Consider the following 23,752-nt stretch of genomic DNA (forward strand, 5'->3'; position numbering starts at 1 on the left):
CCATGGGAGACTCCAAGGAGAAAACCACTGCTGACCAACAAGATCACAAAACAAGTTAGAATGCTTTCCTTTATTGTCGTGGGCAATCAGCGTAAGATCTCGCAGGAATCCTTCATTATTCTGAGGATTACATTTCCACTTGCAGTGTGCTCATATAGTGGTAAAATTATACAAACAAAATAGAAGAACCTCAACACAATTAATCTGCATCTTAAATTTCCCAAATGAAAGGAATACAGAAATATATTTCAGAACTGTACATAAAACAATGTGTATTCTCTAAACAGTGTGGCACAGTCACATACCTGCATTCACAACAAAAAGGCAACAAGTTAGAATGCTTTCTTTTATTGTCGTGGACAATCAGAGTAAGATCTAAATGGAAAAGCAACAACAGAGTTAGCTAACTATGCTCCCATTTTTTTCCTCTCTTCCCAATAAAGGAATCTCACATAAATGTGCACTTAATTCAACATAAGGACATGAGAAATGACCCGCAACAAATGATGTTTAAACAACAAAAATAATCAGGTCAGCTTGTATTACTGTTACAACCAGCGATATGATTTTTCTTCCCCACGACATTTGCGCATTCCTTACCTCGCAGGAATCCTCCATTATTCTGAGGATTACCCAGAATCCCTTGCCCTTTGTGAATGTTGCAGGGTGACTTTTACAACAGTAGGTGGTGCCAGTGTCCCATTTAGCGGGATTTAACTTCGACTCTCTTTAACTATGTTACACAAGCACTTTGATGACAGTGGGAAGGAAAAACTCCCTTTTAACAGGAAGAAACCTCCAGCAGAACCAGGCTCAGGGAGGGGCGGGGCCATCTGCTGTGACCAGGCTAGTGGGAGCCATGCTAGTGTTAGCTGTGCTAGCGTGGCTAACACTAGCATGGCTCACCTTTAACAGGTGATTCAGATGCAAACTTGGAGAATGGGGCCTCCGTTTCACTGCAGAGTGCCTTCATGTTCGTCATATATCCATGCTGGACATTTTAAGACAGGGAACGTCGAGGTAAATGTGCAAATGTCCAAACAGTTCTCAAACTGTTGCTGTAAGGACATAACGACTTACCGAAAGCTAAATGAAGAAGCTAGCCCAGTAGCTGCTAGTTCAAGGAGTACAATGAGCATTTTAAATGTCAAAAGACAAAACAATTTATGTTCCATGTTAGATTTTTATGTCTATTTACTTATTTTTATTACATTAAATTTAAAAAACAAACAAACAAACAAACAGATTTTGAAAATGATTTTGGATTTTTTTTTTTAAATTTAGTTATTTAATAATCATTGTGTGACTCTCCTGCTCCTCCATAGTTTTTAACACAGGGATGTCCACTAGAGGCAGCGTTGGGCCTCTAGTGGACATCAGAAGAACTGCAGGCTTCAGGCCTGGAGCCGAGGTCTGAGTCAGAACCAGGACCAGGTTTTAGGCCCTGGGTTAAAAACCTGACCACATGTTTGTGTGCTGTGAAGAGACGTTTGCAGGACACTCCACAAGTATGTGTGTGTGTCTATATTTGCATGCATGTGTGTGTGTCTCCACAGATAGCAGCGGGTTAAACATTAACGCTAGGCAGCTTGTAAAGCTAACACGAAGACAGTGAACCTTTGGAGTTTGATATGATGTGATCACACACACACACGCGCACACACACACACACACACACACACACACACACACACACACACACACACACACACACACACACACAGAGGCCCCTGATGACACGTGAACACACACTCGGCGCTCAGAATGACACAGCTCTGATCGGAGGGAGGTGATCTCTGAAATTGCTCAGGTGAGTTTTTGTCTCTCTTTCATGCAAATAAAGTTTTTTAGGCTTGAATTTTATATTTTAAATACACACAGAGAGAGAGAGAGTGTGAACAGGTAAAGTGAGGGTCGTTCTTCCTCTCTTCTTCGCTGGTGTCTGGTGAACAGTAGCTGTCACAGAGGCTAAAAGCGGCTAGCTGAGCAAACAGGCCGGCCGGGGTTAATGGGTGTTTTAATGGAGAGAGCGAGAGTGCTAAGTAAATGTCTCCCTACCGCTGTGTGAAAAAAGAGAGAATGTGAGCGAGTGTCTCTCAACCCATAAAAACACCTGAAATTTAATTCCAAATGTGCGAGCCGCGCCGAAAGAGCAGCAGCTTTTGCCGCTGTGCAGCCGAGTTTACATTTATTTTGAAACATCAGAAATAAACACAAACAAGCACAGAGTCAAGTTTCTGTCTGCGTTGGGTTTCAAGGTTAAAAAGAAAAGACTCCTGCTCCGTGGAGTCCCACATTTATCCAGAAGAAGCTTAAAGTAACATATTTACTACTCAGTTTAATCCAAACAGAAGCTGAACTGTAACTTATTATTATCATAATCCAGTAATTAATCAGGAGCTAGTGCCACATTTAGTCAGAGTTTAATTTTTTTGTATTGTAATTGACTGTGTATAAAGATGGAAACTGCTGCAGCGCATTAAACCTGCATTGCTCCTAATGCCCAGCAGGGGGCGACTCCTCTAAACTCTGACTGTATAGAAGTCTATGAGAAAATGAGCGTCCTGCTCAGCTGATCTGGGTTCAGTCACTGCTTTCAGGTCAGACTGAAGAAAACAGGAAGTGTATTTTAGAGTATTTTTAGATTTTGGTCCCGTCAGAGTCCGAGAGGAACAAGAAGGAGGAGGAGGGCGGGGCTACCTGTGACCGGTAGATCCACCTGTCACTCATCAACTCGTCCAGTTTCAGAACAGGAAAATACTCCGTCTGTAAAGTCAGCCATCGGGAATCAGCAGCGAGTAGTTATTCATTTCACTTTGAAGGTCACCAGGACATTAAAAAGATCTGAGTGGAAACGAGCGAGGTGCTCATCAGGATCCAATCAGGACGCAGTGCTGGCGTCTAAACTTCTGTTTACTTAAATGTGATCTTTAAGACCAGAGTAGGAATAGTTTATGTGATTATTACCTTTGAAATCGATTTTTATTCACAGATTAAATTCAGTTATTGTTCACAAAGTCAGAACATTTGACCTCTGATGTCACACATCACTGAAATGTTTACGGGAAAATGACGCCTACATTCATAAACTCAGTGCAGTGCTTCACCCAGGTCACTGCTCGGACTTTTAATTTGAAGACAGACAGGAAACACAGTCTAAGAGCGAGCTGCGGTGTTTAACAGGACAGGAAGTAGTTTGTTTTCATTCAGTGCTGCGGTCAGCTGGAAAAACATCTTATGTTCCTGGTGTTTATCACAGCTGCAGCTGTGTGACCCACACTGGAGTTAGGGTCAAAGGTCAACTTTTCAGAACAGAGCATAAACACTCTGCAGCTTGTTTGCTGCCTCAAACACACACCGTGGTCTTCAATGGGTCACCTGTGCAGATGTGCCTGTGCAGATGTGCCTGTGCAGATGTGCAGATGTGCCTGTGCAGATGTGCCTGTGCAGATGTGCAGATGTGCCTGTGCAGATGTGCAGATGTGACTGTGCAGATGTGACTGTGCAGATGTGCCTGTGCAGATGTGCCTGTGCAGATGTGCAGATGTGACTGTGCAGATGTGCCTGTGCAGATTTGCAGATGTGACTGTGCAGATGTGCAGATGTGACTGTGCAGATGTGCAGATGTGACTGTGCAGATGTGCCTGTGCAGATGTGCAGATGTGCCTGTGCAGATGTGCCTGTGCAGATGTGACTGTGCAGATGTACAGACGCAGATGTGGAGATGTGCAGATGTGGCTGTAGTGGTTCAAACGTGGGGAAAGGTTAACCAGCGCAGCAGCAGAGATTACTCTGAGAGCGAGCTGCAGCTCACACAGGCTGATAAGGCAGATTTGCTGAAAGGCATGCTGGGATTTGTAGGAGAAGATGGAGGTCATGACTGTGGGGCTGTAAGTCTTTCATTTATTCTTTCATCATTTTGAACAACATTACATTTTAATTTAGGTTAATTTTTTTACTTTTTACTGATACTTTATTGGTATTTATATTAATATGTCATATTTTTACACAGTTGTTATAAATGTATACACATATTTAATTATAGGTTACATTATATTTTAAGACAATTTAGTTATATCATTTTTTTATTGAATCCATGTATTTTGACATTATTTTGATCTTCTACCCTGAAATTTGAACTTTTATTTTATTATGAACACTTCCACATGAATGTTGAATGATTTCAATATAAAATGTCAGAGTTTTGATATCATATCACAGAACGCATGCTCATGTTATTTTTGGTCTCATTCTGTCAGGATGTATTTATAAAGACGTAACACACCAGCTTACCTAATCATGACTGTGATGCATCGTGTAAATCATTCTGACTGACTGAAGTTTTAAGTAATGAAGGTTTTATGGAGCCTGTCGTTAAGTTCTGGGCGCTGATGGGCTTCCATACTCACAGCTGTGGCCTCTGCTCTCTCTGTCTGACTGGATAAAAATTAAAACATGTTTTTTGATTGAAAAACTGAAAATGTCAACAGATTCATGACCAGCTGAAGAAATGCAGATCTCTTTAGGCATCAGCTCTGTTTGCCAGCCAAACGCCCCTCTGTCAGCCGTGCTGATTGGTGGATCTCAGCAGATGACTGAGTCCAGCTGATGTTTTTCCACGCGCTCCACTCTCAGTTCACCCTAAACTTCCTTGTGTGTTCACAGAGCTCCCAGACACAATCAGACGAACACTGAGCGTGACTCACCAACAGCTGATGTCCAGTACGAGTTGTTCTGTGCTTAAAGAGCTTTGATTTTCAGGAGTTTGGGACCCAGAGCTGGGGAACGCTCTGAGGTCACAGCCCCCGTCAAAGATCAGAGCACACACAGGCAACGCCCAAACTGGAGGGCAGTTTGATAAAGGCCGGGGACAGAGCTACCGCCGACCCACCCCTCCTGCAGAGGAGTCGTGTCTGTCTCTCCTCTTTTTAATGAAACTCTTTTGTGCTCAGCTTTTTATCACCATTATTCTGATGCAGCGTGAGACCTTGAGCTGTCGTAGAAACAAGAGAACACAAATATTTTAGAAATTTGTCTTACACTGTTGGCCCCAGGGCAGCTGTGGCTACAGTGTAGCTTGCCATCACCAGTGTGTGAATGGGTGGATGACTGAATGTAGTGTAAAGCGCTTTGGGGTCCATAGGGACTAAGTAAAGCGCTATACAAATACAGGCCATTTACCATTTGTCAAAAACCTGTTAAAAACGTACATTTCTATTAACGGGCACACAGGACTTCGACCACTAAAACTGAAACTGCGATTCTGAATAAAAATAATAACAACAATGATCATATGTTACTATTGAAATTATCACAGTGATTAAAGCGCACACTCGAGGACTAACTGTAATAATTCATGAACCTGACACTGGTGTCATAAATGTATTGAGCGCTGTAGCTGCAGCAAAGACCTGAAGTCTTCAGAGTAGAAGCTGAGGATCAGGACTTTAACAGCGACCTGACCTCTGACCCCTGCTGTGGACCGATCACCCCAGACGTTCTCTTTTTGGTGGCTTCTTGCTGTCATGTGATGGCGATTGTCTCAATGTGAACTTTCATTGGGGACAGTTTAACCCTGGTCCTCCATCTTTCTGTGCTCATGTGTTTAAATCTCCACCTGTCAGCTAGCCTAGCTTCACTAACCCTCCAACCTCGGTGCTGTTTAGTTTTCACTCTGTGTTTCTGTCCCAGGTTCTTCAGTCAGAACGTGGAGTATCACCTTTACATGGAAACTAGCAAGCTAACTTCCTGCTAACTGAGCTAAATTGTTTTTGCTTGGACGTTAAACCTTATTGCACCACCTGCGAGAACATCCTCTCTGCACTTTTGACTCTCAGTGATGCCTCTGGGTTTATTTGATCGTGAACTTAAAGAGGATCAGAATCTGGAGGTGGTTAAGGAAGTCCGACTTATCATGTAGCTGGCTCACGTGGTCCACATGCTTGACAGTGCAGCTGTGCAATCAAGAGATGCCCGCGAGCATGAGCGTGTCAGAATGAACGGATGGCGGCGCATTCTAACGTGCTGGTTCAAACATCGTTTGAACCTAAACTCTAAACGCTCTCATTGTTCCCATATTTCCACAACAGCGACAGATGGTCTTGTGCTATCTAAATGACATGTAGTTATTACTGATGAGTGGCTGAATGTTCTAGGTCTCTTCATAGTAAAAGGGCATTCTTCCTCCCTGCTGTCGCCAAGTACTGCTAACAGATGATGGTTTGTTCGCTGTGTAATGCTTTATAAATAGAGATATTTATAATTCAATCATTTAAATAACTGACCCTTAAAATTGTGTCAGTACATTCATAATAAACCCAGCAGCATCAGCCAAAGTCCACAAGGTCGTTCTCTGTCTCTACATCATCGGCTGACTGTGTGCTGTCCTGTGGTTCCTGTAAATAAACTGCAAAGAGACAGATACACAGAACGACTGTTTGTTTTTGCCTTCATCTCATTCCCAAGCTGGGAGGACTGGGACCATTTTCTGGCCCAGGCTGTGGTTAGAGGGTTCATGTTTGAGGTTCGTTAGAGAGGAGTGTGTTATCCATTCATAAAACACAGGATTTATAAATGTGCTGGCTTCACATTTGAAGCCTTGCATGTTTTCTCTCAGTGTTACAGTGAGACGGGCTTCCAGCCTGCAGCTTTCCGCAGTCTCTGTCAATGATTACCGAGCAGACCTTGACCTCCCTGCAGCGCTCTTCAAAACACGACTCGTGTATGCCGTTCAGACCAGCAGGTCCTCCTCGACTGCTGTTCGACCACGTCAGTGACAAAAGCTGCTGAAACCACCCAGCGTTTCCCCCGTCAGTGTCCGCACGTAAATGCATCTAAAGCAGCTTTGTTTAGATGTGCAGAGGTCCAGCTCAGGGACTCAGTGAGTCCGGTCACTTTCAGTGTGGAATAAAACCATCAGCACGACATCAAATGAACATTTAACGTCCCTCAAACATGTTACGGTCTGAAGCTTGCAGTGATTTGCATTCAAACAGGTGTGACTGTATTGTGTGCAATGCTCCGGCACATTATTGGATGACACGTGCAGGCAGACCGGTTCACAGCTGTTTGCATTCATGATAACACCTTTGCTGTTATTGTCTTCCAGTGAGCACCGCTAATTTCCCTGATTTACATATCGCTGTCAATCACACCCAATGGATTCCAATCAGAAAGCAAGCGGGGACGGACTGGCGGGGACGCAGAAGGAGGCGGCGCTTCGTTCACTCATGCAGCGAACCGGATACCAGCTGCGCCAGGTACGTGGACCCTCAGACCCAGGAGACAGCAGCGCGTGTCTGTTACTGCTCCTGAATGCTTTTCGTGTTTTCCTGCTGGCGCTTCAGGAGAACGGTCAGCGGCGGTACGGCGGCCCACCTCCAGGCTGGGACGGCCCCCCACCGGAGAGGGGCAGCGAGATCTTTGTGGGGAAACTGCCGAGAGATCTGTTTGAAGATGAGCTGGTTCCGCTGTGTGAGAAGGTCAGAGAACCACGGTTAAGGATGCGGTCACTGTGATCTATCTGGGGGTGTTGTTTCATCTGTTTGTGCTTCCCTCTCCATCTCTTCAGTTTGGAAAGATCTACGAGGTGAGGATGATGATGGACTTCAACGGGAACAACAGAGGTTACGCCTTTGTCACCTTCAGCAACAAACAGGAGGCCAGGGCTGCCATGAAGCAGCTCAACAACTATGAGATTAGGTGATCCCTCTTTTATCTTTATTTGTACTGATAAATGAAAGGATAACTGAGCTCTCAGAAGCACATCGGCAGGCTTCAGGTCTACTTTCTTTCAGTCGCTGTCAAAGAAATGTTAGAGTTATTTTTCTAGTAACAGTTCACAACTGCAAAAATAATGGAGCAGCAAACTAGGAAGCACTGAGAACCCAAACAACCTGACCAGCTGGCATCTTTAATGTGAGCACCTTCTCCTGGATGTGGAGCAGAGGTGGTTCAAGAGTCATGCCTCACCTGACTTCAGCTCATATAAGTCTTTAGTTACAACAACCAGAGTCAAACCAGTCAGGCGACTAGTCAAACCTGGGAGTCCAGCCTGGTTCTGATTCCTCATTGGTGACTGCCTTGTTGAGAGAATCATTAATTAACGTTGGTACAGACTAACAGTACCCACCTACCATCACCCTACCAGCAGGCCATCCCCCTACAGCAAGGATGGGGAACCCCGAGGGTTGGTGTCCTGCCGGTTTTAGATCTCACCCTGGGTCAACAGACCTGAATCACATGATTAGTTCATTACCAGGCCTCTCGAGAACTTCAAGACATGTTGAGGAGGTCATTTAACCATTTAAATCTGCTGTGTTGGATCAAGGACACATCTAAAACCTGCAGGACCCCGGCCCTTGAGGCCGGAGTTCCCCACCCCTGACCTGCAGCCTATCAACTGACCAACTAACCTTCTATGACCCACTAACCAAACACCCAACCCTACGACCTTTAACCCTGCCAGTGACCTAACGAAGATTATTCTACCAATCCACCAGAAACACCCAAACTACGTAATGGTCCAGAGGAGAGGAAACCAGAGCAGATACAAGTCCAAAATTCAAATGTTCATCACATTTAGAGCAAGTAAGCCGATACAGTGAACAGTTTAGGCAGGAAGCAGGAGAGCAAGGAGAGCTTCTTTATCTCAAAATAGACCTGGGAGTATTACACCGGGGAAACAGATGGTGCAGGTACTCGAGTGTTTTTAACACAAAAGAAAAAACCTTAACAAATAAACCCAAAGTCTTGGGTTGTGGTCACAGTCCAGTACAAACATAGAAACACCCAAGTGCCAATCAGCAAAGACCTAACAAACCAACCTTAGCCAGCTGGGTTCCCGTTTGAGCTTGAACCAAATCTTTCTCTGCCCCACAGGAACGGACGCCTCCTCGGCGTTTGTGCCAGCGTCGATAACTGCCGCCTCTTTGTTGGCGGGATTCCCAAAACCAAGAAGCGAGAGGAGATCCTGTCAGAGATGAAGAAGGTCACCGACGGCGTCGTCGATGTCATCGTGTACCCCAGCGCCGCCGACAAATCCAAGAACAGAGGCTTTGCTTTTGTCGAGTATGAGAGCCACCGAGCAGCTGCCATGGCCCGCCGCAAACTGCTGCCAGGTACCAAACCAAACTCAAACTCGAGTTTTCTTTGCTAATGTACTGTTATAATTCCCTCTCTGACTTCAGGAATGATTCACTGAAGAACTCCAAAAATAAGATGTTTTCAAAGGATCTGTTAAAACGGGTTCAGTTATCCCCTAAAACTCGAAGGCTCTGTTGATCAGCTGGTTCCAACTTCCTGTGGTGTTGGAGACACTGAGCAGATGCAGCTGCAGTGGTTTAGCTAACAAATCCTTGACACCGGCAGTGGGCAGTTAATTTTCCTTAGGCGGCCACATGAGGGCCTCACCAATTAATTTATAATTTATAGTTCAGCAGTAACTCTCCACCCGGCTTCACACTGTCTAATACCTCGTAAAGTAAACCTAACATAATAAAAAAATGCCAAAGTCTCTTTTTGGCTGGCTGTAAGGCTGCATTATCACTGGCCAATCACAGCCTGTGACACAATGTCCAATAGAAGAAGAGCTTGGATGGGCTTAATGATAAGATAACTGCTGTATGAGTAATGTGATCCCAGTTTCAGATAGATCCATAAATATACCCAAAGCTGTTGGTTTGTTACACTGTCTGATTCTCCTGGAGTCTAAAGCTGAAAGTGTCAGAGATAAGATACAGAAACAGCTTTACTGCTTCTCCACAGGAAGATCAGGCTCATTGTGCAGCATTAAGTCTGATCAAGCGGGTGGAAAGCCACGACACCGTGCCTCTGAAATCTGGCGTCCAATCATAGCGCCTTCCTGCTGAAGTTAAAGAGCGTCTGCCTCGTTAGCATCTTACTTGGTTTCTGACCCTGAACCCAACACCACAAACGTCACCAGCACGTCCAGAGGACAATTACACGCTCTAGGAATTTTAGAAAAATAAAGCCAGCATGTTCCTCTGACGTCCAGCAGAGGCAGCAGTGAGTCAGTCTCATAGACTCTCATGTTAAACCTTTACAGCAGAAATAAATGTCTTTACAACCTGTTTGGTCTTTATAGATAATTTCCCATTCATAACGTCTGTTTATATAACTCACCTATTTAAATTGTATTAAGGCTTAAACTTTACCTTTTTAGGGGCGTGGCCTCTTTGAGTGACAGGTGGATGGTTACACAGGTGGCTATAGCTGCTAACTGTCTGCCAGCTTCACCTGAACTGCTCCTCTGAACTGTGTTTGTGCTGTTGGAGCCTTCTGGAGCATTTTCATTAACATCATGTGACCAATAACATGGCTGCTGTGAGGTCACTGTACTGTCCAAGCCGTCTGAGCTCAGTTTGAGACAGGATTTATTTGGATGTTACTGATCAGCAGTAATTAGCAGTTATAGCAGTAATTAGCTCCTCCTTCTCAGCTGAGGGGGAGTGGCTTCAGACCAGCAGTTTACAAGTCGAGGATCACAAAGAGAACGATCCCTCCCAGTCCTGATCATGAGTCTCCGTCTTCTCTCTTAGGTCGTATCCAGCTGTGGGGTCACGCCATCGCTGTGGACTGGGCAGAGCCTGAGGTGGAGGTTGACGAGGATACCATGGCAACAGTGAAGATTCTGTATGTAAGGAACCTGATGCTGCAGACGACAGAGGAGACCATCGAGAAGGAGTTCAACAGCCTGAAGCCAGGTTCCATCAAAGCTCTGATGTCAGATTGTCCCTGAATGCGTCTTGTTGTTGCTCATTTTTGTAACTGAACTGCAGATTTTGAAAGACAAATGTTTAAAAGTAATATTTGAAGTATTTTATATTTGAGGACAAGTGTCTGCAGAACAGAGAAAGAAATTTGGTTTTAGAAAAGTACTTATTGTGTTTGTGCTGCAGGCGCAGTGGAGCGAGTGAAGAAGATCAGAGACTACGCCTTCGTCCATTTCACTCAGAGAGAGGACGCCATCAACGCCATGAAAGCGCTCAACGGGAAGGTCAGCAAGGCCCAACATTTAGTTCTTCCTCTATTTTCACTAATCAAAATCAGGTTTGATTGACACCTGTGTATTAACCCTGAGGACAAGGTTTCTGAAAGCCTCAAAGACTGACCAGGATCTCCTGCAGGTGGTGGACGGCTCTCCCATCGAGGTGACGCTGGCCAAGCCGGTGGACAAAGACAGCTATGTTCGCTACACCAGAGGGACGGGAGGCCGAGGAGGCTCTCTGCTACAGACCGACTACACCTCCTACACGCTGGGACAGGTGAGTTATTGGCGAATGCCATGTGACACAATGTTTGACCAACAGGAAGCCAACAGGCACTCTGAGTTATTCCTCCTTTCAGGGCAGCTTTCAATGATCCACAGCTCAAAATAATCCTTCTGTAGCTGATACTGAGCCTCGGTGCAGCCCCTCACTTCATTTGCTGTCTGAAACAAGTTATTTTAGCTCCTCCCCCTTTAAGACAATTTCCTTCTGACTGGCTGTCACTCAATGGTTGAACAGCAGGTGGGTGTGGCTTCCGTGTTCCTGATATGACCGAATATCTAAGAGTGCTTAGATCAGGGTTACTGAACACAGACTGAGCTCATTATTAGCAGCTTGATGTTTAACGTGAACGACAGCAGATGTGACAGGAAACACTGAAACTGTGAGTGTAGACCTCGTTCTGATGCTCCAGGAAACTCGTATCTGCTTCCTGTTAAAATGTACAAATACACATCTTTCTCTCTCCTCCTATAGATGTACGACCCCTCGGCGGCGTACCTCGGTGCGCCGGTGTTTTACGCCCCCCAGGCCTACACAGCCATACCAGCTCAGTTCCGCTTCCCAGCGGCCAAAGCTCACGTTGGAGGTCGAGGTCTGATCCGGACGCCGTCGGTCCGAGGTGAGGATGCCCTTAGAGCATGTGTGATCTCTGAATGCCTGCAAAGACAGCTCGCACTCACCTTCAGAATAAAAGCACTCTGAGACTGAAAGAGCAGGTAGACCCTCTGTCAGAACACCTGAACAGCTGCAGAGAAACCTTGGGGACAGACTAATGCTTGGTTAACCACAGAGAACACACATATGTCAGTGAAACACAGAGCTGACTCATAGAAACAAACAAGTCCACATTATTTCTAATGGCGAGCAGGTAGCGACTCTAAAAGGGAAATGAGTCTACTGAGTCCCACTACCATACCCCGCGCTCACCGTGTCACATGACCCTACCTACATCTTTTATATACAGTCTATGAGCTGGAGAGGGTTCATTTCTGAGGAAAAAGCAGAATCCTCCTGAATATTGTCAGAGATTACATGGATCCACATTTACTTTAAAATCTTTGTGTTTCTCTGAGTAAAAGCCTCCAGGGCTCAGCTTTGAACCTGCTCTGCCTCTGATAGGCTGCTGCATTTCAGTGCTTCTGTGTGAGTCTGAGCTCGCTCTGCATCCATCAGCACTTTCAGATTTTAGTTTTATGCTGCAGAGCTTTAAACATAAAAGAAAGCTCCAAAATGTTTCTGCACAATCAAACAGACTTCTGATGGTGAACTGAGAGTTTGTGAAGCCCCGCCCCTGAACGCTGACTGTCCAATCACAAATCAGTCAGAGTGAGTCCTTTCAGTGGGCCTGCACAACTGTGACTTTAAAGTGTCCGAGTCTCAGAGGTAACCCTGCCGCTGTGCGGAGGCTGGAGGCGGGGCCTCAGAAACCATCATTTCACCTGTGTCGTGAGGCGGTTCAGCTGAATCACAAACACGTGATGATGTGTGAATGTTTTTCTGAAGCAGGAATCAAAAACAGATCCACGAATCACCGAGAAGTTTCTGTCAATTCAGGCTTGAATGAATTTAAATACCTGAAACTCAATCACGCAGGAAACGGTAATCGTCAAAGAGCAGCAGAAGAAGGGCAGGTGTGCTGTTACCGTGGTTACCACTGTACCTGTTCACTCTGATCAGATAATTGTCTGGCTGTGTGATTCTTCTTACGGCTGATTTCCGGTGATTTGATTGATTTCACTGCCTTTTCGATTTCCTGTAGAAATTTACATGACTGTACCTGTAGGGGCTGCGGGGGTGCGGGGACTGGGTGGGCGGGGCTACCTGGCCTACGCTGCTGGGGGCGGAGCCGTGGGGAGAGGCGGTGGTGGCGGTGGTGCCTCCTACGGGCTGAAGGCAGACAAGCAGCAAGAGGAGAAGTTGTATGATCTTCTGCCGGGAATGGAGCTGACCCCGATGACCCCGAACCTGAAGGCCACCGCTGTCAAGCCTGCACCACAGGTAACAGGACACACCTGACCGAGAGGCCTTTAATTGTTGGTGTGGCACAAAAATCCAGAGCACAAAACTCATAAAATTCATTTCGTTTTTATTTATATATTTATCATAGTGTAAGTATAGACTCTGTAAGACTCTACAGTTATACAGAGAAAACAATCAGACCTGGCGACAGTGAGAAGGAAAAACTCCCTTTTAATAGGAAGAAACCTCTGGCAGAAGCAGGGTCAGGGAGGGACGGGGCCATCTGTGAGACTGATTTGGGGGTAGGAGTAAGAGCATAGACTGGGGTCTCAACTGGTCCCGGCCTGATGTGTCAAATAACCTCACCTGGGCCAGCGTTACCCAGGCCTAAGCACCTTGGCTGAGTAAAAACGAGCCTGGCCTCCTGTGGGGCCGCAGGGTCACCTCGGTGCTTCAGATAGGCTCCTTGTCCATTAGTTCCCAATCGGATCAACTTGACTCCGATCGACTGGTTTTCCATTACTTTCGAGTACTACCTAATGTACATTGTTGTCATCATAGCAACGGGGCCGAACGTCCTGTGGTATGTGACACGAACGCCACAACAAAGGTGGACGTCGAGGCGATGATGTACCTGCTGCTCGGTCTGAGGCTTTTTCTCACACTCGGGGACCACGGCATTGTTTTTGGAGACATTTCCCTCATTGCTGGGTTTCAAAAATGTCGGTTTTGATTTTTGTGAACAAGATGCTCTCCTGACTCATCAAGTGATGCCACTGACCAGCCAATTGGTGGCATGCAGTCTGACGAGCTCACATTTTAGTGACTGCTTGGATCACTTGGAACCCCAGCTGAGCAGCTACTACTTTAGTACTATGGCCTAATGGAAATCCCTGAAAACTGTGGTGAGTCGATCCAAGTTGGTACTGATGGAAAAGTGTCCATGCAGTCGGGCTGACCTCAGCCCAATGCTCAGGGTCTGGAGGCAGCGTCCTGGTCTGTCTGTGGACATCTGGCTTCATCAGGTGCACTGGGGTGATTCACAGCTGGAGGAGAAGCCTGAGGCCACAGAGTGCCCACTGGAATCTGAGGATTTCACTCCCCCAAAATAACCCACAGCAGTCAGGTAACTGCATGAAGGGGAAAACTCTGAATCTTTTAGCGCCACTCAGTCAGTCATGTGACCTGATCTACAGCAGTGAACATGGACCGCATGATGCCTTCATGGCACTGCAGTAAATATCACAGCTGAAACAGCAAACAGGGACGAGGCTCCACCTGGTGGCGATATTCCACATTTACATTTTCTATTGTATTCAGTTTTAATTCAGATGAACTGTCAGTGAGGGAGACTAGGATACATCAGATCAAATTAGATTTGATGTATTCATCTGCAGGAAAAACTAAACCCAGATCAGTCTGACGATACTGAAGCTGTCAGGATTTATTAAATGCTGCTCATTTAAAAAGAAAGGAAGAACAAACCTTTCAAATTAAAACACTAAAATGTACAAAATATATTTTTATATTTGGTCAAACAGACTGTCCTCGTACTTTTATACTTTTAGCTCTCACGCACCATTACTGTGAGTAAATACTGCAGTCTGCCTGTCCTCCTGCCTGTCCTCCTGTCTGTCCTCCTGCCTGCCTGTCCTCCTGTCTGTCCTCCTGCCTGCCTGCCCTCCTGTCTCTCTGTCCTCCTGCCTGCCGGTCCTCCTGTCTGTCTGTCAGGTTCTGGAGGAGCTCTGTCAGAAGAATAACTGGGGTCAGCCGATCTATCAGCTGCACTCTGCCATCGGTCCTGACCAGAGACAGCTCTTTCTCTACAAGATCACCATCCCAGCTCTGGCTACTCAGTACCCCAACGTGTAAGCACGTCTCACCTGTCTGATCACCTGCCTGCTGTTCAGCTGGACGCAGCGCTGACTGTCCACCTGTTCACGTGTCTCTCGGCAGCCATCCCTTCACCCCTGCTAAGCTGTGCGCGGGCGTAGAAGAGGCTAAAATTCACGCGGCCGAACACACCCTGCAGACACTCGGCGTGCAGACGGAGGGCGCCACCGATGCCAACTGTGCTACTGCGGCTGCCGTGGCAGCAGTAGCCTTCCCAGGTATGTGAAGGTCCGTACCCAAAGCCGACTAATGCTTCACTCAACTAACCGCTGACAGACGCTCACCTACAGGCCCAAACACCACAGACTGTATATAAAAGATGGACGTAGCTTCAAGGCCTGCCAGATGGCGCGAGTGCTGATGACCAGCAGGGGGCGCCTGCTGTGTGATTGTAAGTGAACTCTCTCCTGATGACTTTCAATTTTTCAAAATAAAACGTTCCTCCTCCTGCAGAGGACGAGAGACTAACCAGGAGGTGACATCACAGCGGCTACGTCCATCTTTTATATACAGCCTATAAAAATACTGAAGCTAAAAGGCTTCGATGGGATTAGAACAGCTAAAGTTTTGTGCTGCAGTCCTGAAACAGGCGGTGCTGAGTTTGCATTGTGTGTCCCTGCAGGATACACGCTGGCGGGCCCGGCATCGACGGCGGTTGCCTCCCAGCTGAAGCAGGCCGTATCTCTGGGTCAGGACCTGACCACCTACACCACCTACGATGGCTACCCCGCCTTCGCTGTGGCAGCTCGCCACACTGACGGATACGGTGTTTTATAGAGCAGCGGTTTCAGAAGAAGAACGCCCACAGGATGCTTTGATGCTCTTTTCAAACTTCCTGAAAGTACAACATGAAATCTGATTGGCTCGTTATAGATACCAGTGCTCAGTCAAACCCAAACAAAAGGAATCGAATGCGCCTTCACGCTGAGGTCCAGACTCTCCAGAACTCGGCGGTTTGAGTCTCGCAGGAAGCCGCAGCCAGAAAACATCTCAGACTTGTCAGCATCTTCTTCTTTCTCCGCGCGTCGCTCTCTGCTCTCCAGCTTCCTGTAATCCGAATCATGGCCGTGGGTTTCCACGGTTTCGTCATTGATTAGGCAGCCCGTGATTGGCTGAGATTGGTCGGTTTGAATTCACGTTTGGATCGTTTTTTTTCCTCGTAGCGTGTTTACAGCATTTTATTGCCGTCGCCTTCGTGTCGCTCGGTTTTTTACTGAAAACTTTTGTCTTTTAAAAATCTGAGACCAGTATTTAAGTTCCTGTTTCAGTTTGTTTCAGCCAACATTTTTAAAAAGCTGTGATATGATACACTTATACTACTGCTGTACTGCTGAAACGTAGCGTGCTCTCAGTTCATCATCCTCATGATCTCCAGCTAACAGAAGCTGGATCAGAAACGTTGTCCCTGCTGTTAGAGTGAATCTGTGGGAAGTTCAGCTGCTCTTACTTTGTGGATGTGCAGCTGCTGACTTTGTTCTGGTGTCTCTGAGGCTGCTGATGCCGTGATGCTTGTCTCGTCGCACTTTCATTGTTTTTCATCTGTTTTAACCTTTCCTTCATTCAGGTCCACTGCCACTAACTAAACCAGGGTTTATTATCTCTGGTTAACTAAAGTTACTAAAGCTGGTTCATGCCTCTAATAAAAGTTTAATGAGTTTCCATGCTTGCTTTGAGGGAGGTGATTGACCTTTGACTTGTCAGGACACGGCGATGTCGTTGATTCGTGTTGACTTTTATTCTTAAATGTTTCTGGAGAGTTTTAATCGACGACACCGAGCTGTGAACACGCTGAAGCAGAGACAGTATTAAAGTGTGTGAAGCACTTAGAGCTTATTTTTATACCAGGAGAAAGAATGAACATCCTCGCTGTGTTTGTACAAACTGATTTTAGTCATTTTTCTGTAATAATTGACTCAGAAACTGAAACATGGGAAACTGAATCAGTGCTTATCTGTCGAGCTAATTCTGCAGGTTTCTCACATCGTGAAAAGAAACCGCTGCAATAAACTGTTGATTTTTAATAATCATCTCAAAATGAATAAAATAAGATCTGAATGAACAGCAGCCCCCCCGTGTCTTCTTTGAAAGCTCAGTGAAAACTGAAGAAATGAGAGCAGAGGACGGATAGAGGACAGTGATGGAAGCTGGTTCCACAGAAGAGGGGCCTGAAAACTGAAGGCTCTGCCTCCCATTCTACTTTTAAATACTCTAGGAACAACAAGTAAGCCTGCAGTGTGAGAGCGAAGTGCTCTAATAGGGTGATATGGTACTACAAGGTCATTCTCTGCATTATTGTAGGGTCCACCTTACAACATAAAGCACAGTGAAGTGACTGTTGTTGTGATTTGATGTTGTTTACTTAAAATTGAATTGTTTTAGCAGAACGACATCATACAGATTAATATTCTTACTGAAAAAGGTGGAGCTGTAGTTTGAGGCTGTGACCACTAGGGGGCTGCAACCAGAGCACATCAGCTGTTTGTGTCTCGTTTATTATCGGCAGGTATCATGAGCTCCTCCGGCACAGACAGACTTCACCCAGCAGCACACTTTGGATCAAACATGTAGAACTTTTATTTCTTTATATTTGTTAAAAGGCAGGCAGACGATCAAAGGTTACATCACAGATCAGGAAGAGGCGGGAACATATGACACGAGGAGCATCTATAATTTCCTCAATGATTAATTTTAATTGATTAAGTATTCTGACTGTGAACATGTGACCATCACGGCGTAGGGCGGATCTTCATGCTGATGACCTTCAGGAAGTACTTTCACCTTTCCAGGATTTCCACTCCAAAGTTAGGCATGGTGCTATCTCTCCCCCAGGTATAAATCCTGTTAGGGTTTGCCTCTTGACAATCTTTAAACCAGAACCCCCCCATGTGAAGTTTGGCACAGTTTGTACTCGAGCTGTCCTGGTCCTTGTCAAAGGTGGAGAACTTCTCCCCATTGTGATACGTCAGCGAGTCTCCAGATAGAAAATGACAAAACCAAGATTAATGTGGCGTTTAATCCCGACACTACGAAACCTGCTGGGCTCAGACGCTGCTGCTCTACAAAGACATCAGTCATGTGACTGTTGATACACCTGTCAGGGCTCATGTTTGAACTTCAGCTCGAAAGTAGCTTCTGGGGCTGAAATCTGCTGTGAACCGGTCGGTCTGCGTTCCTGCTGCTGCGCCACTAAAAGTTTGCTATGATCCAAACAGCTGCAGGTTTTTACTGCGTCGCAGCTGCAGGAGTGATTATGTCTCGCGCTGAGTCTCACTGCTGGTTCATGTGGATGTCTTTAGTTGTTGTGCAACTGGTTGCAGTTGTTCGTAGAGATCACATCTAATGACTCACCGGTACACCCTTCGGAGAATCCATACACAGTCAGTTTGTATCCGTCACACTCAGCAGCGACCTCGAATGACGAGTAAAGAGCATGCACTTTATTTCCTTCAAAGTCCTCCATGTCAGCCCGCAGCTTGGAGTCCTGCTGGCGTGTCATCTGTTGGATGTTCTCCAGACCTTGACAGAACAACATGTAAAACTTTAGAACGTGAAACAAACCTCCAAAGCAACTCAAATGAAACACAAGAAAGAGTTCGTCCCTCCAAAGTGGCTCGCAGACCTAAACGCAGGCCACGGACAGAGAAGCAGAACCCCACAAATCAGGAGAACACCATCAGGATTCTTCTGGATGAAGGAGCTAACAGCTGATGAAGCTAACAAAGGTAAACAAGTTCAGCAGACATGACTCTCTCTTTCAGCAGCACGCCACTCTGATAGGTGCAGGAGACGGACAGGAGCTGTTCTCACCGAGCCAGTATTCTGCAGCAGCGTTGCCAAAGCCTGATCTATACGCCTCCCAGGACATGTAGAAGTGCACCGAAGCATCCATCCTCCTCTGGAAGGACCGAACACAAAGCATCTGATTGAATCAAACTGTCAGAACTCTGCAGCTCTGCACCAACTCTCTTATTTTAAAGGAAGTTATTTGCTGCTAAACCCTTTAAATCACCATCTCAGACTTTTATGTCTGTGAATGCTTTCAGAAACATCATGAGCTACCAGATTCGGTAAAACTGCTCATTGTCCTCGCCTGAGCACGTACTGAGAGCTCAGACAACACTCGGAGAACTCCAGCTGAGACTTTAAGCTAACTTCGGATGAATACTCACCGTCCAGTGTCCTCCGTCTGTGTCCATGTCACAGTACAGCTGCACACAAGCACAGCAGTGACGCGGTCAACACATTTTCTCTCTGCGTAGCATCATGAATAAACACTGACACAACTTCCATCTGTAGCATCTGTTGGTCATGTAATGTGAGTATTTGTCCCGGGGTGGATGAAGTGTACCTGGACAGCAGATGTACATCTGATGGGGTTGATGGTGTAGACTCCGCTTATCTTGTTCGTAGACGTCCTTGCAGTCCAGCAGGTGGCGGATGGGCTGACAGCTTATCAACACCAGAGCCACGAGGAAGAAGAGGCCTGACAGCGGCTGGAACAGAGGACAGGACAGCACGTGGACATTAAGTGATGCTGGAGAAGAACTTGATGATGATGTCTGAGGTGTGATTGATGTCTGCCAGCATCGTCTAACTTGGATAACCTGAGAAAGTGTTACAAGATAAATATATATTCTTAGTGCTTATTTTCTGATTATATTGTTTTATGTATTTTAATAATAAAGGCCTTTATAAACCAAGGCCAGATGTGAGAAAGAACTAGGTCAGAGGGTGACTGGTCGCCTTAGCAACCAAGGCTTTAGTAAGGGGAAGTTAAGAAACAGGAAGTTTAGTGCAGAGCTGCAGAGGCATATTAATAAGATACAGGAAACCAGACAGAAAAAGCGGAACTAAGTAACACACACACAAATATTAGTCAGACCAGAAGGAGTTGTTTTGATCGAAACTATGTGTGTCTGTGTGTGACGTACAGCAGAACTATACATACGTATTTTAGCTTGCAATGCTTTCAGAACTGTGGGTGCGTGCTCGTGTCTACAGTTCTCCGTTTCCGGAAATGTACATTAAAGATGATTTTTTTGAGCTTTGACCACTCTGAGTCAGAAGTCTTTCTCTCTCGCTAAAAGAATTCAAAAGAACGGAATTTAATAAAAGTCACAGGGACACATCTGACAAACGGCTCAAGCGGGTTGTGTGGATGTAGTCAGAAACCTCCTGGCTGTTCAGTATGCTGTGTGCATGATGGCAAACGCCCACTGAACATTCCTGGAAACTGAATCATCCCTGTGATGCCTCAGGACATCAAACTTGTGTAAACCATCTGACCGTGGGCAGGAATTCAACCTCCCGCCTCACCTGAACGCTGCCTTCATTGCTTTAAACTGTGGCCTCTTCATCTAAAAGTGGCTCGGTCATAGGCTTTCATCACCAGCAATGATGCTCCACACAAACGGGCTCATCATCAAACTGGATGCGATGGAACGAGCAGCAAAGGAAACTTAGGCACAGGTTAAAGTCCCCCAAAAAAGGATTTTTTTTTATTTAACCCAAAAACATAAATGGTTAAATCATGCAAAAATAATCAAAATCTTGGGCCCATAAAAGAGGTCAAAATAACAGAACTCTACTCAAAGTTAACAAACAATACTGAACATCATTAAAACATCACCTGGTGGTTTGCAGGTCTTGAAATGACTGAAGAATACCTGCAGATAAGTTTCTAACAAAAATGCAGAAGTACTGTCCATGTTCCCCAAAATAAAAAATAAATAAATGCATTTAAAAAAAGAAGATGAAGCTCGTGCTTTTTTTTTTTTTTTTTGTGCTGTGGCGTCGACTCCCAGGAAGATTGTGGCGACGTTAACACACCTGAATCCTGTTAATCAATGGGTCTGATTAACTGATCACTTCAGCTCATCATTCAGGTAGAAGCAGTAAAGGCGGCCTTTTGCTAAATAAAGAGGAAACTGGATGGAAATCATAGTACAAATATGGGGTCTTCATATGTCATCTCCATGTAGAACGGTTACCTAGCAACCACCTGCTAGACTGTAGTACTTTGTCATTCAACCAACATCACACGATCAAAATGTGGTCAAAAGATTAATTTTAAAATGTTTGTTGCTCAGTGTCGGTAAGGAAGAAGCAGCTTCTTCTTAGTAACAGCAAAAAAACGAGCTATTAACTAACCGTTAATTAACTATGAAGTTATCAGTTATTACTGATATTTATTATAAAGTCTTACCTGAAAATCCACCAAACTTAGTAACTCAACACACTTCACAAACATCTGTTTTTAGACTCCACTGCTAATATGTGCAGAACATCACAGCAAGCTGACCAATCAGAAGCCATCCTGCATCCTCCTCATCCTCATCCAAACACGTCTGTTTGGTAAACTGAGATATGAGAGTTTGATTAGCCAACAAAGGCTGGGCGCAGGAACGATGTGAGCATGAAAAAACAGGTCGTGTGTACACAACATGCATCTTTCTGCATGTGGGACATTCATGTGGCTCTGGAGCTGCAGCGGAGAACTTTGATTTATTCTCCACTGAGAGGCTGTTCTCCTCAGCCTCACACTTATGGAGCTGTTAGCAGCTACACTGAGACACGTTTGCTCAGGGGGAGAAGTCAGAACAGACTAAACTCATGGGCTGATCACCTCACAGGTTATTGTGAATGACCACAAACCAACACAAGTGCTCATTCAGTCTGAGCAGACCTCCCGCTCCCAGTCCACCTCCTCCAGCTTCTCCAGGTCAGACCCCGAGGCCTCCTGAAACCAGCCGTTACGTTCTGGGTCTGTCCAAGGGTCTCCACCCAGTGAATGTGCCAAAAACGCCTGACCTTGGAGGCATCCACCTCAGCTGCTCCTTCCCATCAGCTGAGCAGAGACGCCCACGTTTCTAAGCTGTAGACCCCATTAAAGGCTGGATGGGTGACAACGTTCTCCAACTTCATGAAGGAAAAACTGAAGCGTGTGTATGTGCTCCTGACAGATTTGTGCCTAAGATAATGAAAGCTCTTGGTCCCCTTTTGTAAAATCGTCTATCAGGAACTTTGGGGTAACTTTTGACTCCGCCTTACTTTCAATGTTCATGTCAAATATCTGGTTCAGACCTCCTTTGATCACTTAAGAAACATTGCTAAATTAAGTCCTGTTGCATCCTCCAGGTACTCACAGGTGGTGCTAATACACCTGCAGTGGCTCCCCACTGAATTCAGAGTCCATTTAAAGATTCTGGTTCTGACTTTTAGAGCTCTTCATGGACCAGCACCAGCTTACATTATTGAACTTCTACAGCCCTGTGTGAGGTCATGTGATCAGCACATGAGGCGTTTGCCACTGTGACCCACAGAGTGTGGAGCTCTCTCCCTCTGAGCTAAAGATCTGTGGACTCACTCTCTTCTAAAAAACAAATAAATCTTTTTGGTCAACTTTTCTTTTTGTTGCTCTGGTATTTTTTGTGATCTCTGTCTTGACAGGTCAGATATAAATCAAATTTTACTTTATTTCAGGTGAAGCTGCTCGTATGAGCCCAGAGCTGAGAGTAAGAATGTACACCGACCACTAAACAACAGTCGCCTCGAGGCTCTTTATAAGGTCAAGACCCTCCAATAATACCAAAGAGTGCTGCTCTCATGCTCAGACATCACCCTGACACGGTGAAAGTCCTCCACGTGGGGCAGCAGCTCGTGCACTAAAAGAAAACTTTACATCTCGTTTGGATTTCCTCTGTGTGACAGTGTGACTACACCAACACACCACGAGGTGCACTCAGTGCCACCAGCAGGGTGGTGATGATGAGATGTACTCTTCAGCTCTTTTCAAAAACAAGAATCTCAAACGTCTAAGGAGCTTGGAAAGAAAAGCGTCTGGACTTCTTAAAGTTTTCAAGCAACTTTAAGAAGTCCAGACGCTTTTCTTTCCAAGCTCCTTAGACTACGATGACCTGGATGACTGAGAACCTTCACAGACAAGAATCTCAAACCAAAAACACAGATGATGATACGACAACATGATCCTGTCACAGAATCAATACTGGACCTCATCCAATCTGTCACACGGTGAAGGGTGTGCACACGTGAGCCCCCTCTTATTTCATATTAAACAAACATGTAAGACTGCTTTCTTCCATTTGTGCAACATCTCTAAAATTAGAAATATCCTGTCTCAGAGTGACGCTGAAAAACTAGTTCATGCATTTATTACTTCCAGGCTGGACTACTGTAATTCATTATTATCAGGATGTCCTAAAAACTCCCTGAAAAGCCTTCAGTTAATCCAAAATGCTGCAGCAAGAGTCCTGACAGGGACTAGAAAGAGAGAGCAGATTTCTCCTGTATTGGCTTCCCTTCATTGGCTTCCTGTTAAATCCAGAATTCAAAATCCTGCTCCTCACATACAAGGTCTTAAATAATCAGGCCCCATCTTATCTTAATGACCTTGTAGTACCATATCACCCTATTAGAGCACTTGGCTCTCACACTGCAGGCTTACTTGTTGTTCCTAGAGTATTTAAAAGTAGAATGGGAGGCAGAGCCTTCAGTTTTCAGGCCCCTCTTCTGTGGAACCAGCTTCCAGTTTGGATTCAGGAGACAGACACTATCTCTACTTTTAAGAGTAGGCTTCAAACTTTCCTTTT

General features: G+C 45.5%; 2 protein-coding genes across 2 annotated transcripts; one reads left to right on the top strand and one right to left on the bottom strand.

The window, feature by feature from the left end:
- The first annotated feature begins 7,157 nt into the window (after window positions 1-7,157).
- On the top strand, window positions 7,158-15,369 carry a1cf (apobec1 complementation factor). Its single transcript, XM_063481956.1, has 11 exons — window positions 7,158-7,259; window positions 7,347-7,481; window positions 7,571-7,701; window positions 8,881-9,119; window positions 10,560-10,724; window positions 10,920-11,017; window positions 11,148-11,285; window positions 11,766-11,910; window positions 13,051-13,289; window positions 14,982-15,118; window positions 15,207-15,369. The coding sequence occupies exons 1-11, from the start codon at window positions 7,158-7,160 to the stop codon at window positions 15,367-15,369; spliced, it is 1,692 nt and encodes a 563-aa protein (XP_063338026.1).
- Window positions 15,370-16,030: 661 nt separating this feature from the next.
- On the bottom strand, window positions 16,031-20,851 carry LOC134633411 (microfibril-associated glycoprotein 4-like). The gene is made up of 7 exons (XM_063482259.1): window positions 20,845-20,851; window positions 19,492-19,592; window positions 19,309-19,351; window positions 18,951-19,043; window positions 18,492-18,659; window positions 17,922-18,114; window positions 16,031-16,190 (listed from the first exon to the last, which is right to left on the bottom strand). Exons 1-7 carry the CDS (start codon window positions 20,849-20,851, stop codon window positions 16,031-16,033), a joined length of 765 nt encoding a protein of 254 aa, XP_063338329.1.
- Window positions 20,852-23,752: the final 2,901 nt, after the last annotated feature.

The sequence above is a fragment of the Pelmatolapia mariae genome, linkage group LG8 (assembly GCF_036321145.2).
Source record: "Pelmatolapia mariae isolate MD_Pm_ZW linkage group LG8, Pm_UMD_F_2, whole genome shotgun sequence".
In the NCBI taxonomy this organism is placed as follows: domain Eukaryota; kingdom Metazoa; phylum Chordata; class Actinopteri; order Cichliformes; family Cichlidae; genus Pelmatolapia; species Pelmatolapia mariae.

Excerpts from the sequence above, each read along its gene's own strand:
- a1cf (XM_063481956.1), top strand. The coding sequence starts at position 7,158 with ATGGATTCCAATCAGAAAGCAAGCGGGGACGGACTGGCGGGGACGCAG. Across the intron at positions 9,120-10,559 it reads CCGCCGCAAACTGCTGCCAG|GTCGTATCCAGCTGTGGGGT; the intron begins GTACCAAACCAA and ends CTTCTCTCTTAG. Across the intron at positions 11,911-13,050 it reads CCGGACGCCGTCGGTCCGAG|AAATTTACATGACTGTACCT; the intron begins GTGAGGATGCCC and ends GATTTCCTGTAG.
- LOC134633411 (XM_063482259.1), bottom strand. Across the intron at positions 19,352-19,491 it reads GATGTACATCTGCTGTCCAG|CTGTACTGTGACATGGACAC; the intron begins GTACACTTCATC and ends GCTTGTGTGCAG. Across the intron at positions 16,191-17,921 it reads GGAGTGGAAATCCTGGAAAG|GAAGCTGGAGAGCAGAGAGC; the intron begins GTGAAAGTACTT and ends TTCGGATTACAG.